Source organism: Nerophis lumbriciformis, linkage group LG22, assembly GCF_033978685.3.
Source record: "Nerophis lumbriciformis linkage group LG22, RoL_Nlum_v2.1, whole genome shotgun sequence".
Lineage (NCBI taxonomy): Eukaryota > Metazoa > Chordata > Actinopteri > Syngnathiformes > Syngnathidae > Nerophis > Nerophis lumbriciformis.
In genome coordinates, this window is record NC_084569.2 from 34,895,496 (window position 1) to 34,909,575 (window position 14,080).

Below are 14,080 nucleotides of genomic sequence, written 5' to 3' on the forward strand. Positions count from 1 at the left end.
TTCATAAATTGACAACCCCCAGCAAAAATCAACAGGAAGTTTGCTATTCCCCCTTCAAAACAAATTTTTTGTAAAAACCGGTCACCTTCCTTCAAAAACGAACTCCCCTGAGCGCGTTTGTCGTTTCGCCTTCAAACTAACACAGGAGAGAGATTGAACCCTTGTGATTACAACAACAGAAGCGCTTTTTTTATAACTGCTCCGGTTTTGATTTTATGACCCTTCAAAGACCCGCTGATGCTGCTGCACTACTGTTTTTTTAAGATGGCTGCTTAAAAGCAGGAAGCACCAACGTGCCCACACAATGCAGACAAGGTAGGTACACTAGACAAAAGTCTTGGGACACTTCAGACTACAAGTAGACAAAAGTATTGGGACACTTAGGACTAGCACCTGCCAAATACAAGTGCTGGCTCAGTTACATAATATGTGCGGCTTTGACACGCACACAGAAGTGACTGCAACGCATACTTGATCTTCAGCCATACAGGTTACACTGAGGGTGCCAGTATAAAAAAACTTTAACATTGTTATAAATATACGCCACATTGTGAACCCACACCAAACAAAAATGACAAACACATTTCGGGAGAACATCCGCACAGTAACACAACATAAACACAACAGAACAAATACCCAGAACCCTTTGCAGTACTAACTCTCCCGGGACGGGACAAGGTGTGTGTGTGTGTGGGGGCGGGGGTTTGGAAGTAGCGGGCGTGTATATTGTAGCGTCCAGGTGTTGCGCCGGATAATGCACCCCCGGCGTAGAATGCACCCCCTAACGGGAGTGTTATATCAACACACACTTAAAGTTTCCACGTGCAAGATTGAATGTATTTGAAAAAGTTATTTAATAAGAAGCCAAAAGTGCAAAAACAATAATGTTCGTGTTGGACATACTTGCCAACCCTCCCGGATTTTCCGGGAGACTCCCGAAATTCAGCGCCTCTCCCGAAAACCTCCCGGCACAAATTTTCTCCCGAAAATCTCCCGAAATTCAGGCGGACTCAGGTCCTCCACAATATAAAAAAGTGTACCTGCCCAATCACGTTATAACTGTAGAATGATGGAGGGCGAGTTCTTGGTTTCTTATGTGGGTTTATTGTTAGGCAGTTTCATTAACGTCCTCCCAGCGCGGTAACAACACACAACAACAGCAGTCACTTTTTTGTATACCGTAAAGCAGTTCGTCTGCCGTAAACAGCAATGTTGTGACACTCTTAAACAGGACAATACTGCCATCTAGTGCATTTGATGAAAGCACTTTTGCGCGTGCCACACAGCAATGCATCATCAGAGAGGGTGTTCAGCATGGTTCGAAAAATAGTGACAGAGAATAGAACAAGGATGGACAATTCAACCCTTAACTCAACAATGAGTAGATGAGTGTTATGTGTGTGTATATGTGTAAATAAATGAACACTGAAATGCAAGTATTTATTTTATATATATATATATATATATATATATATATATATATATATATATATATAAATATATATAATAAAAGAAAAATATATTTATAGCTAGAATTCACTGAAAGTCAAGTATTTCTTATATACATATATATATATATATATATATGTATATGAAATACTTGACTTAGTATTTCGTCAAGTATTTCTTATATATATATACAGTATATATATATATATATATATATATATATATATACATGAAATACTTGACTTAGTATTAAGTCAAGTATTTCATATATATATATATATATAAATATATATATATATACACATACAGGTAAAAGCCAGTAAATTAGAATATTTTGAAAAACTTGATTTATTTCAGTAATTGCATTCAAAAGGTGTAACTTGTACATTATATTTATTCATTGCACACAGACTGATGCATTCAAATGTTTATTTCATTTAATTTTGATGATTTGAAGTGGCAACAAATGAAAATCCAAAATTCCGTGTGTCACAAAATTAGAATATTACTTAAGGCTAATACAAAAAAGGGATTTTTAGAAATGTTGGCCAACTGAAAAGTATGAAAATGAAAAATATGAGCATGTACAATACTCAATACTTGGTTGGAGCTCCTTTTGCCTCAATTACTGCGTTAATGCGGCGTGGCATGGAGTCGATGAGTTTCTGGCACTGCTCAGGTGTTATGAGAGCCCAGGTTGCTCTGATAGTGGCCTTCAACTCTTCTGCGTTTTTGGGTCTGGCATTCTGCATCTTCCTTTTCACAATACCCCCCAGATTTTCTATGGGGCTAAGGTCAGGGGAGTTGGCGGGCCAATTTAGAACAGAAATACCATGGTCCGTAAACCAGGCACGGGTAGATTTTGCGCTGTGTGCAGGCGCCAAGTCCTGTTGGAACTTGAAATCTCCATCTCCATAGAGCAGGTCAGCAGCAGGAAGCATGAAGTGCTCTAAAACTTGCTGGTAGACGGCTGCGTTGACCCTGGATCTCAGGAAACAGAGTGGACCGACACCAGCAGATGACATGGCACCCCAAACCATCACCCAACCATGCAAATTTTGCATTTCCTTTGGAAATCGAGGTCCCAGAGTCTGGAGGAAGACAGGAGAGGCACAGGATCCACGTTGCCTGAAGTCTAGTGTAAAGTTTCCACCATCAGTGATGGTTTGGGGTGCCATGTCATCTGCTGGTGTCGGTCCACTCTGTTTCCTGAGATCCAGGGTCAACGCAGCCGTCTACCAGCAAGTTTTAGAGCACTTCATGCTTCCTGCTGCTGACCTGCTCTATGGAGATGGAGATTTCAAGTTCCAACAGGACTTGGCGCCTGCACACAGCGCAAAATCTACCCGTGCCTGGTTTACGGACCATGGTATTTCTGTTCTAAATTGGCCCGCCAACTCCCCTGACCTTAACCCCATAGAAAATCTGTGGGGTATTGTGAAAAGGAAGATGCAGAATGCCAGACCCAAAAACGCAGAAGAGTTGAAGGCCACTATCAGAGCAACCTGGGCTCTCATAACACCTGAGCAGTGCCAGAAACTCATCGACTCCATGCCACGCCGCATTAACGCAGTAATTGAGGCAAAAGGAGCTCCAACCAAGTATTGAGTATTGTACATGCTCATATTTTTCATTTTCATACTTTTCAGTTGGCCAACATTTCTAAAAATCCCTTTTTTGTATTAGCCTTAAGTAATATTCTTATTTTGTGACACACGGAATTTTGGATTTTCATTTGTTGCCACTTCAAATCATCAAAATTAAATGAAATAAACATTTGAATGCATCAGTCTGTGTGCAATGAATAAATATAATGTACTAGTTACACCTTTTGAATGCAATTACTGAAATAAATCAAGTTTTTCAAAATATTCTAATTTACTGGCTTTTACCTGTATATATATATATATATATATATATATATATATATATATATATATATATGCATACAGCCCGGCCCCAAAAGTTTGGGGACCCCTGTTGTTGATATTCAGTGTTTTATTGTTCATAGTTATTAATATTGTAAATCCCACTTTCTTTATTTCAACGTACATTTTGGGTGTCCCATTCAGTAAAAAAAAGTGTAAAATTCCATTCCGTTTTTCTGAGGTGGTGTGTCATAACGTTTTGTGACTTTTGGTCAATACCAAAAGTCACAATGAGCACTAATTTGTTCCTGGAAAAAAAGGGACCCAAACACACATACTGTACGTACAACGTATTTTTACAGCTAAATGGCCCCCCCAGACACATTTTTCTCTCTCGATGTGGTCCCTGAGTCAAAATATTTGCCCAGCTCTGGTATAGACCAGGGGTCCCCAAACTTTTTGACCCAGGGGCCGCATTGGATTAAAAAAAAAATTGTCCGGGCTGTGTGTGTGTGTGTATGTGTACCGTATTTTTCGGACTATAAGTCGCAGTTTTTTTTCATAGTTTATGAAAGTTGCATGTTTTTTTCCTTCTTTATTATGCATTTTCGGCAGGTGCGACATATACTCCGGTGCGACTTATACTCAGAAAAATACAGTATATATATATATATATATATATTCCTCACGCACTATTTGACTAAAAGAGTGTGCACTTTCTGCACGCTCGCCCGAGTACAAGCGCGATGCATACTTGCCAACCCTCCCGGATTTTCCGGGAGACTCCCGAAATTCAGCGCCTCTCCCGAAAACCTCCCGGGACAAATTTTCTCCCGAAAATCTCCCGAAATTCAGGCGGACTCAGGTTCATACGGACCTGAGTCCGCTAACCCACAATATAAACAGCGAGTTCTTGGTTTCTTATGTGGGTTTATTGTTAGGCAGTTTCATTAACGTCCTCCCAGCGCGGCAACAACACACAACAACAGCAGTCACGTTTTTGTCTACCGTAAAGCAGTTCGTCTGCCGTAAACAGCAATGTTGTGACACTCTTAAACAGGACAATACTGCCATCTAGTGCATTTGATGAAAGCACTTTTGTGCGTGCCACACAGCAATGCATCATCAGAGAGGGTGTTCAGCATGGTTCGAAAAATAGTGACATAGAGAATAGAACAAGGATGGACAATTCAACCCTTAACTCAACAATGAGTAGATGAGTGTTATGTGTGTGTGTATATGTGTAAATAAATGAACACTGAAATGCAAGTATTTATTATATATATATATATACGGTATATATATATAAATATACATAATAAAATAAATATATATTTATAGCTAGAATTCACTGAAAGTCAAGTATTTCTTATATATATATATATATATATGAAATACTTGACTTAGTATTTCGTCAAGTATTTCTTATATATATATATATATATGAAATACTTGACTTGGTGAATTCTAGATGTAAATATACTCCTCCCCTCTTAACCACGCCCCCGCCCCCCGAAATCGGAGGTCTCAAGGTTGGCAAGTTTTCGATGGGAAAATGCATTTTTAGACAATATGACTTGCCTGAGTGGCTCAGAGACCCCCGAGAATAACAAGCGGTAGAAAATAGATTAGAAAGGACAAATAAAAAAAAAAAACTTGAGACTTCCCGTGGCCCGGATTTTGGACACTGGCGGTCTGTATTTGGCCCGCGGGCCATAGTTTGGAGACCTGTGGGACTATAAATAGAACATCTTAAAACATAAACCTGGATTTGTTGTAGTCCGTTTAAAAATGCTGACTGAATCCTTTTAATTTCTAAGTATGTTATCCTTGGTGGAAAAAGTTTGGTCACATTTTTTTGCTCAGAAACTGCATTGCCTGCTCCAAACTAAATCATGCCATTTTGTCCTAATGTTTCAGGAAATATGAATTAAACTTAAAAAAAAACAAAAACATGCGTATTTCTTCACAAACCGTCACATTTATGCAGCAGTGGATATAACATTTAATTGTCTTTCATTATTAGCTGTAGATTTTGTAATTAAACAATACACACAATGAGTAGGCACCAGTCACCATTTATGATTTGTTGATCCACTCATATTTGAATGGAATTGCTCAAACTCAGTAACCCATGCAAACAAACCAAGGACAGCACATTCTGAAAATGTATTAGAAGCATGATAAATAATAGTCCAGCTCGCTTGCATACTGTGTGTGAAGAGACACAAGCAAATATGGTGTCTTCCTAGTACATACTGGGCTACAATAAAATAAACATGTATTTCGCTACAATCAATGAATTGATAGCATTGACAAGGTTGATGAGACTTTATTGGAATACATGGACTGATAACCGTTCGCCATCTTCTATACATGACCTGTTTTTATGGGATATATTTACAGACAAATGAAGGGATAAAAGGCGTGATACATGGGCATGGTAGGCTAAACAATGATCATACAAAAACAGTGAATGTCCACACATGAGTGACGGCATATTTGAAAAAGCTCCCGTATCAGGCGGAGGAATGCAGTGATCCCAGCTCCCTGTCATCCCGGTCTTCGTCGTCCATTTTGCGGCCGTGTTTCCGGAAGTATTTGTAGCGCTGGACGTACAGTTTCACGAGGTTGCTGACCTTGACGGGGTTAATCTCACCCGTACGGCTGTGGCAGATCTTGAAATGAAGACACAAGAATAAATAGCTTGATACAGTTCAAAGTCAGTAAGACTAAGCTGGGCGATACATCGAATATACTCGATATATCGCGGGTTTGTCTCTGTGCGATATAGAAAATGACTATATGGTGATATTCCAGTATACGTTCTCACGCAGTTGCTTTTAGCTGCGGGCATTACACTACAGCACACATGGGCAAATTAAGGCCCGGGGGCCACATGCGGCCCGTTTAGCTTTTCAATCTGGCCCGCCGGACATTCCCAAATCATTTTTTTAGATCTTTAAAGGGGAACATTATCACCAGACCTATGTAAGCGTCAATATATACCGTATTTTCCGCACTATTAGCCGCACCTAAAAACCACAAATTTACTCAAAAGCTGACAGTGCGGCTTATATATGGATTAATATTAAGATTCATTTTCATAAAGTTTAGGTCTCGCAACTAACTACGGTAAACAGCCGCCATCTTTTTTCCCCGTAGAAGAGGAAGCGCTTCTTCTTCTACGGTAAGCAACCGCCAAGGTAAGCACCCGCCCCCATAGAAGAGGAAGCGCTTCTTCTTCTACTGTAAGCAACCACCCGCCCCCGTAGAAGAAGAAGCGCGCGGATATTACGTTTCATTTAATTTGTGTGTTTACATCTGTAAAGACCACAAAATGGCTCCTATTAAGAGACACGCGTACAACGCAGAATTCAAACTCAAGGCAATAAGTCACGCAGTAGAACACGGAAATAGAGCAGCAGCAAGAGAATTGAACATAAATGAATCAATGGTGCGTAGGTGGAGGAAGCAACAAGATGACCTGCGCCACTAAGACAGGGAGACAGCGCTGGACGACATACGCCAACATCTGCCAGTGGATTGTAAATTCCTGGGCGGATATATCGGTCTCAACTGTGGTCCGAACTTTCCGGAAGGCAGGATTCACGGAACTGCTGGACAACAACAGCAACATTGACTCTGATGACTTCGACAAGACGGAGCCGGCCATTTTGGATGCCGTATTCGCCCAACTTGTTAATTCAGACACTGAAGAAAAATTCGAGGGATTTATGGATGAGGAATAATTTCAAAAAGTGAGCTTTAAATGTTTATTTTGTGTGTTGTGACATTAACGTTCGAGCAACGTTGAGTTATTGATGTTGCTATTGCTAATTTGAGTGTTACTATTTTTGTGATTGCACATTTGCACATTACATTTTGGGAGTGAACAGAGTTGTTAGAACGCTGGTTTGTAATATATTATTAAAGTTTGACTGACCTATCTGACTGTTTTTTTGAGATTCCCTTTAGCGCAGCGTAGGCGCGGCTTATAACCCGGGGCGGCTTATAGGTGAACAAAGTTTTGAAATATGCCATTCATTGAAGGTGCGGCTAATAACCCGGGGCGGCTTATAGTGCGGAAAATACGGTACCTTGATGTTGCAGAAAAAAGACCATATATTTTTTTAACCGATTTCCGAACTCTAAATGGGTGAATTTTGGCGAATTAAACGCCTTTCTAATATTCAATGTGACGTCGCATCGGGAAGCAATCCGCCATTTTCTCAAACACCGAGTCAAATCAGCTCTGTTATTTTCCGTTTTTTCGACTGTTTTCCGTACCTGGGAGACATCATGCCTCGTCGGTGTGTTGTCGGAGGGTGTAACAACACGAACAGGGACGGATTCAAGTTGCACCAGTGGCCCAAAGATGCGAAAGTGGCAAGAAATTGGACGTTTGTTCCGCACACTTTACCGACGAAAGCTATGCTACGACAGAGATGGCAAGAATGTGTGGATATCCTGCGACACTCAAAGCAGATGCATTTCCAACGATAAAGTCAAAGAAATCTGCCGCCAGACCCCCATTGAATCTGCCGGAGTGTGTGAGCAATTCAGGGACAAAGGACCTCGGTAGCACGGCAAGCAATGGTGGCAGTTTGTTCCCGCAAACGAGCGAGCTAAATCCCCTGGATGTCTTGGCTCACACCGTCCCGAAGATGATCATGAGAAGAATATCGACCCTAGCTTCCCTGGTCTGCTGACATGAGGGTATGTCTACAGAATATATTAATTGATGAAAATTGGGCTGTCTGCACTCTCAAAGTGCATGTTGTTGCCAAATGTATTTCATATGCTGTAAACCTAGTTCATAGTTGTTAGTTTCATTTAATGCCAAACAAACACATACCAATCGTTGGTTAGAAGGCGATCGCCGAATTCGTCCTCGCTTTCTCCCGTGTCGCTGGCTGTCGTGTCGTTTTCGTCGGTTTCGCTTGCATACGGTTCAAACCGATATGGCTCAATAGCTTCAGTTTCTTCTTCAATTTTGTTTTCGCTACCTGCCTCCACACTACAACCATCCGTTTCAATACATGCGTAATCTGTTGAATCGCTTAAGCCGCTGAAATCCGAGTCTGAATCCGAGCTAATGTCGCTATAGCTTGCTGTTCTTTCCGCCATGTTTGTTTGTGTTGGCTTCACTATGTGACGTCACAGGAAAATGGACGGGTGTATATAACGATGGTTAAAATCAGGCACTTTGAAGCTTTTTTTAGGGATATTGCGTGATGGGTAAAATTTTGAAAAAAACTTCGAAAAATATAATAAGCCACTGGGAACTGATTTTTAATGGTTTTAACAATTCTGAAATTGTGATAATGTTCCCCTTTAAGATGGAAAGTGTATGATGTGCAGTGATGTTTTCTAATGACCGCAAGTCTTGAACTATACAAAGTTTTTCAATGGTTGGAATCTGCGCTTATGGATGATATACCAGTTACTATGGTCATCTAATTAGTTACTATGGTCATCTAATTAGTACTATGGTAATCTAGGTCACAGCAGCTCAGACGAGGCACCAAGCAGTGTGGGCGGGAAGCGTTTCCACAGACGCGGAAGGAGATTTCCACAACAAAGTTCTAAAGCTTAGTGATATATCAGATGTATCAGATTGTAGGTGGGTTTATTTTGTACCCTTCGCGTTCATATTTCACTGTTTGTTGCATTTTTGTTGCGTTTCACTTGATTGTAAAATATGTCGATCGAAAGAGGGCGTGACATTCATATTTTGTCAATATTCAGTGTTTTATCGTTCATAGAAAAATGTAAAATTCCCTTATGTTTTTTTAAGGCGGTCTGTCATAACGTTTTTAGCATTCAATCAGACATTATTGTGAGGTTTTGTATTAGTATTCCTAAAAATAGATATACCGGCCCCCAGACACATTTTTTTCTCTAAATGTGGCCCCCAGAGTCAAAATAATTGCCCAGGCCTGCACTACAGGCTCTTCCCACTCTTTCTTGTCTCTCCTTCTCAAAGAGACGTAAAACATGCGCACCTTCTTACATACGTCACATACGTGTACGCCCTCGCGGAGCAGAGAGGTAGCGGCATGGGTAACGTTAGCTGTGGTGCGAGTGGTAATACGAGAGAAAGAAGGTACGAATCTGGTAACAAATGAAGGAAGAATTAATTCCAAAGAAAAACAGCAGCGGGTCCATCGTCTGGCGGTGGTTTGGCTTCAAGTGGGAATATGTCGAACAGACAACTGTAATATGTTAAGTGTGGGGCAAAAGCGTTGTTACAAAAAGTAGCAGCACTGCTAATTTGTAGCATCATTTGAAAAGTCACCCGCTAGAGAATGAAGAGTGCTTGAAACTCCGCATGTCAACATCTCCGTTCGGTGCCACACCAACAAAATGCCGAGGTAACCATTTCCACATCAACACCGTATGAAAAAAATAGTCAACAACAGAAGGAGATAACGTCCGCAGTAACCTACCACATAGTGAAGGACATACACTATTTGATTTCCTATTATGCAGCTCATTTTTATTTGACACTTATTGAAATATCTTGTGTGACATCATGCACAAAAGTGCACTTTATTTGTTTTTAACTATTGTAGTGGCGTTCTGTACAAAAAGTGCACTTTAATTTAGTGTTGTTTTGATAAGTCATCTTAGTGACATCATGCACAAAAGTGCACTCATAGCTTGTTTTAAAATGTCCCTGACAATCTTGCACTTTCTGTTTTGGAAATGACATGAATGTTTGTGCCACTGCTTAATAACTGTTTAATAAATACACTTTTGGTTGTGATTTCCCTCTCTGCATGAAAGTTTAAAAGTAGCATATATTAATGCAGTATGAAGAAGAATGTTTTAATGTAGACACATAGAATCATCATACTGCTGTGATTATATGCATCAAGTGTTCATTCAAGGCTAAGGCAAAATATGGAGATATATATCGTGTATCGTGATTAAAAACTACCCACAGATGGCTTGGCTGTGCGCAACTGTGCATCCAAGCCTTTGCTTAGTACGCGTTCTTGCCAACATGATGCTAACAAGACATTGAAAGAGTTTAAGTTATTCCAATTTCAATTTTCAAGTTAGTCATTGGATGAAATGGACATCAATAAATACATTGCATAATGTCACTCAGTGTGTATATTTGTGTGTGTATGTTAAATATACAGTACAGGCCAAAAGTTTGGACGCCTTCTCATTCACAACACAACTGATGGTCTCAACCCCATTGATAAAGCAAGACATTCTACTAATCAACCCTGATAAGGCACACCTGTGAAGTGAAAACCCATTTCAGGTGAATACCTCTTGAAGCTCATGGAGAGAATGCCAAGAGTGTGCAAAGCAGTAATCAGAGCAAAGGGTGGCTATTTTGAAGAAACTAGAATACAAAACATGTTTCCAGTTATTTCACCTTTTTTTGTTAAGTACATAACTCCACATGTGTTCATTCATAGTTTTGATGCCTTCAGTGACAATCTACAATGTAAACAGTCATTAGAGATGTCCGATAATGGCTTTTTTGCCTATATCCGATATTGTCCAACTCTTAATTACCGATTCCGATATCAACCGATACTGATATATACAGTCGTGGAATGAACACATTATTATGCCTAATTTTGTTGTGACGCCCCGCTGGATGCATTAAACAATGTAACAAGGTTTTCCAAAAATAAATCAACTCAAGTTATGGAAAAAAGTGCCATATTTATCATTGGAGTCACAAAGTGCATAATTTTTTTTAACATGCCTCAAAACTGCAGCTTGGAATTTGGGACATGCTCTCCCTGAGAGAGCATGAGGAGATTGAGGTGGGCGGGGGCCTGGAAGAGTTAGTGCTGCAAGGGGTTCTGGGTATTTGTTCTGTTGTGTTTATGTTATGTTACGGTGCGGATGTTCTCCTGAAATGTGTTTGTCATTCTAGTTTGGTGTGGGTTCACAGTGTGGCGCATATTTGTAACAGTGTTAAAGTTGTTTATACGGCCACCCTCAGTGTGACCTGTATGGCTGTTGACCAAGTATGCCTTGCATTCATTTGTGTGTGTGAAAAGCCGTAGATATGATGTGATTAGGCCGGCACGCAAAGGAAGTGCCTTTAAGGTTTATTGGCGCTCTGTACTTCTCCCTACGTCCGTGTACACAGCGGCGTTTTAAAAAGTCATACATTTTACTTTTTGAAACCGATACCGATAATTTCTGATATTACATTTTAAAGCATCTATCGGCCGATAATATCGGACATCCCTAATAGTCATGAAAATAAAGAAAACACATTGAATGTGAAGGTGTGTCCAAACTTTTGGCCTGTACTGTATGTCCCATGGCAAATACATGTCATTTAAATATTATATATTTTTATTTAGTTTATTTGGTCAGATGTTGAACTGACACTAGTAGTTTATTTATATACAGTCAAACCTGAAATGATTCAACCCCCTGCAAATTTTGACAAATGTTTTTTGTTCAAATGGAAATAAAAGCGGTGTAATATTTTTATTCACAATGATGCCTCTTGTATATTTGTCTTACTATCTTCTGGGTCAGTGTCATTCCAAATCAAGAATTAACTTGCTGGTTGAAAACAACTTACTTTAAATTTGTATGAGTGGAATTGACCATATGTATAATTAGAGATGGCCGATAATATCGGATTGCCGATATAATCGGCCGATAAATGCTTTAAAATGTAATATCGGAAATTATCGGTATCGGTTTCAAAAAGTGGGCTTCACGGTGGCAGAGGGGTTAGTGCATCTGCCTCACAATACGAAGGTCCTGAGTAGTCTTGGGTTCAATCCCGGGCTCGGGATCTTTCTGTGTGGAGTTTGCATGTCCTCCCCGTGACTGCGTGGGTTCCCTCCGGGTACTCCGGCTTCCTCCCACCTCCAAAGACATGCACCTGGGGATAGGTTGATTGGCAACACTAAATTGGCCCTAGTGTGTGAATGTGAGTGTGAATGTTGTCTGTCTATCTGTGTTGGCCCTGCGATGAGGTGGCGACTTGTCCAGGGTGTACCCCGCCTTCCGCCCGATTGTAGCTGAGATAGGCTCCAGCGCCCCCCGCAACCCCAAAGGGAATAAGCGGTAGAAAATGGATGGATGGATGGGTTTCAAAAAGTAAAATGTATGACTTTTTAAAATACCGCTGCACGGAGTGGTAAACGGATGTAGGGAGAAGTACAGAGCGCCAATAAAGCTTAAATTTTGATTTCTATTTACTGATTTAATTGGTTTTACCCTTTAAAATAGTTTTTAATCATATTTATTTTATATAGGTTTTATATGTATTTATTTTTTGTTTTTATTCAGTCATTGGTGGAGCTAAGGATAATATTTGAAAACATTTTGTTGTTTAAATGTGCTATATAAATAAAGTGGATTGGATTGGATAAAGGCACTGCCTTTGCGTGCCGGCCCAATCATATAATATCTACGGCTTTTCACACACACAAGGGAATGCAAGTCATACTTGGTCAACAGCCATACAGGTCACACTGAGGGTGGCCGTATAAACAACTTTAACACTGTTACAAATATGCGCCACCCTGTGAACCCACACCAAACAAGAATGACAAACACATTTCGGGAAAACATCCGCCCGTAACACAACAGAACAAATACCCAGAACCCCTTGCAGCACTAACTCTACTCCCTACCTCCCACCTCAACCCCGCCCTCTTCATGCTCTCTCAGGCAGAGCATGTCCCAAATTCCAAGCTGCTGTTTTGAGGCATGTTAAAAAAAATAATGCGCTTTGTGACTTCAATAATAAATATGGCAGTGCCATGTTGGCATTTTCTTCCATAACTTGAGTTGATTTATTTTGGAAAACCTTATTACATTGTTTAATGCAGGGGTGCTCATTACGTCGATCGGGAGCTACCGGTCGATCTCGGAGGGTGTGTCAGTCGATCATCAGCCAGTCATTAAAAAAATAGTCCTAAAAATGAGCGATCATAAATCTTCACTATGACGTCATTTTCGTCACTTGATTGACATTCACGGCACCCGAGGGTCTTCTGAGATGACGCTGGCTGCTGCCAGCTCATTAAAATTACCGACTGGAAGGCGAGAAACACTTTATTTCAACAGACTCTGGCGCCGTACCTGTCGTCAAAACTCCAAAGACCGACTGCACAGTTGCGCTACCAAAATAAGAGTCTCAGAAAGCTGGCGTGCACAAGCTAGCAAGCTACGAAGTTTGCCGACAATGTATTTCTTGTAAAGTGTATACAAAGAAGAGTACGGAAGCTGGACAAATAAGATGCCAAAAACCAACCACTTTCATGTGGTATTGGACAGAAAGGAGGACTTTTTTTCTCCTCCATTCGAAAATGCGGATGTTATCATCACCACTGTCTGATTCCTATCAATGCAAGTCATCAGAATCAGGTAATACACCAACCTATATTCTTGTCTTCATGAAAGAAAGGAATCTATATGTGTTAAACGTGCTTGTATTATCTTTAAACACCTTTAACTTATTAACAATATTAACTATATGTGTTAAACATGCTTGTATTATCTTTAAACACCTTTAACTTATTAACAATATTAACTATATGTGTTAAACATGCTTGTATTATCTTTAAACACCTTTAACTTGTTAACAATATTAACTATATGTGTTAAACATGCTTGCATTATCTTTAAACACCTTTAAGTTGTTAACAATATTAACTATATGTGTTAAACATGCTTGTATTATCTTTAAACACCTTTAATTTTTTAACAATATTAACTATATGTGTTAAACGTGCTTGTATTATCTTTAA

At 39.9% G+C, this 14,080-nt stretch overlaps 1 protein-coding gene across 3 annotated transcripts in view; it reads right to left on the reverse strand.

The window, feature by feature from the left end:
* Positions 1-5,633: 5,633 nt before the first annotated feature.
* scaf1 (SR-related CTD-associated factor 1) overlaps positions 5,634-14,080 on the reverse strand; it is a 39,465-nt gene continuing 31,018 nt past the window's right edge. For all 3 annotated transcript variants that reach the window (XM_061973764.1, XM_061973763.1, XM_061973762.1), the window contains one exon: positions 5,634-5,995. In XM_061973764.1, the coding sequence (XP_061829748.1) occupies positions 5,837-5,995 (159 nt within the window). In that variant the 3' untranslated portion in view covers positions 5,634-5,836. The remainder of the gene's footprint in view (positions 5,996-14,080) is intronic.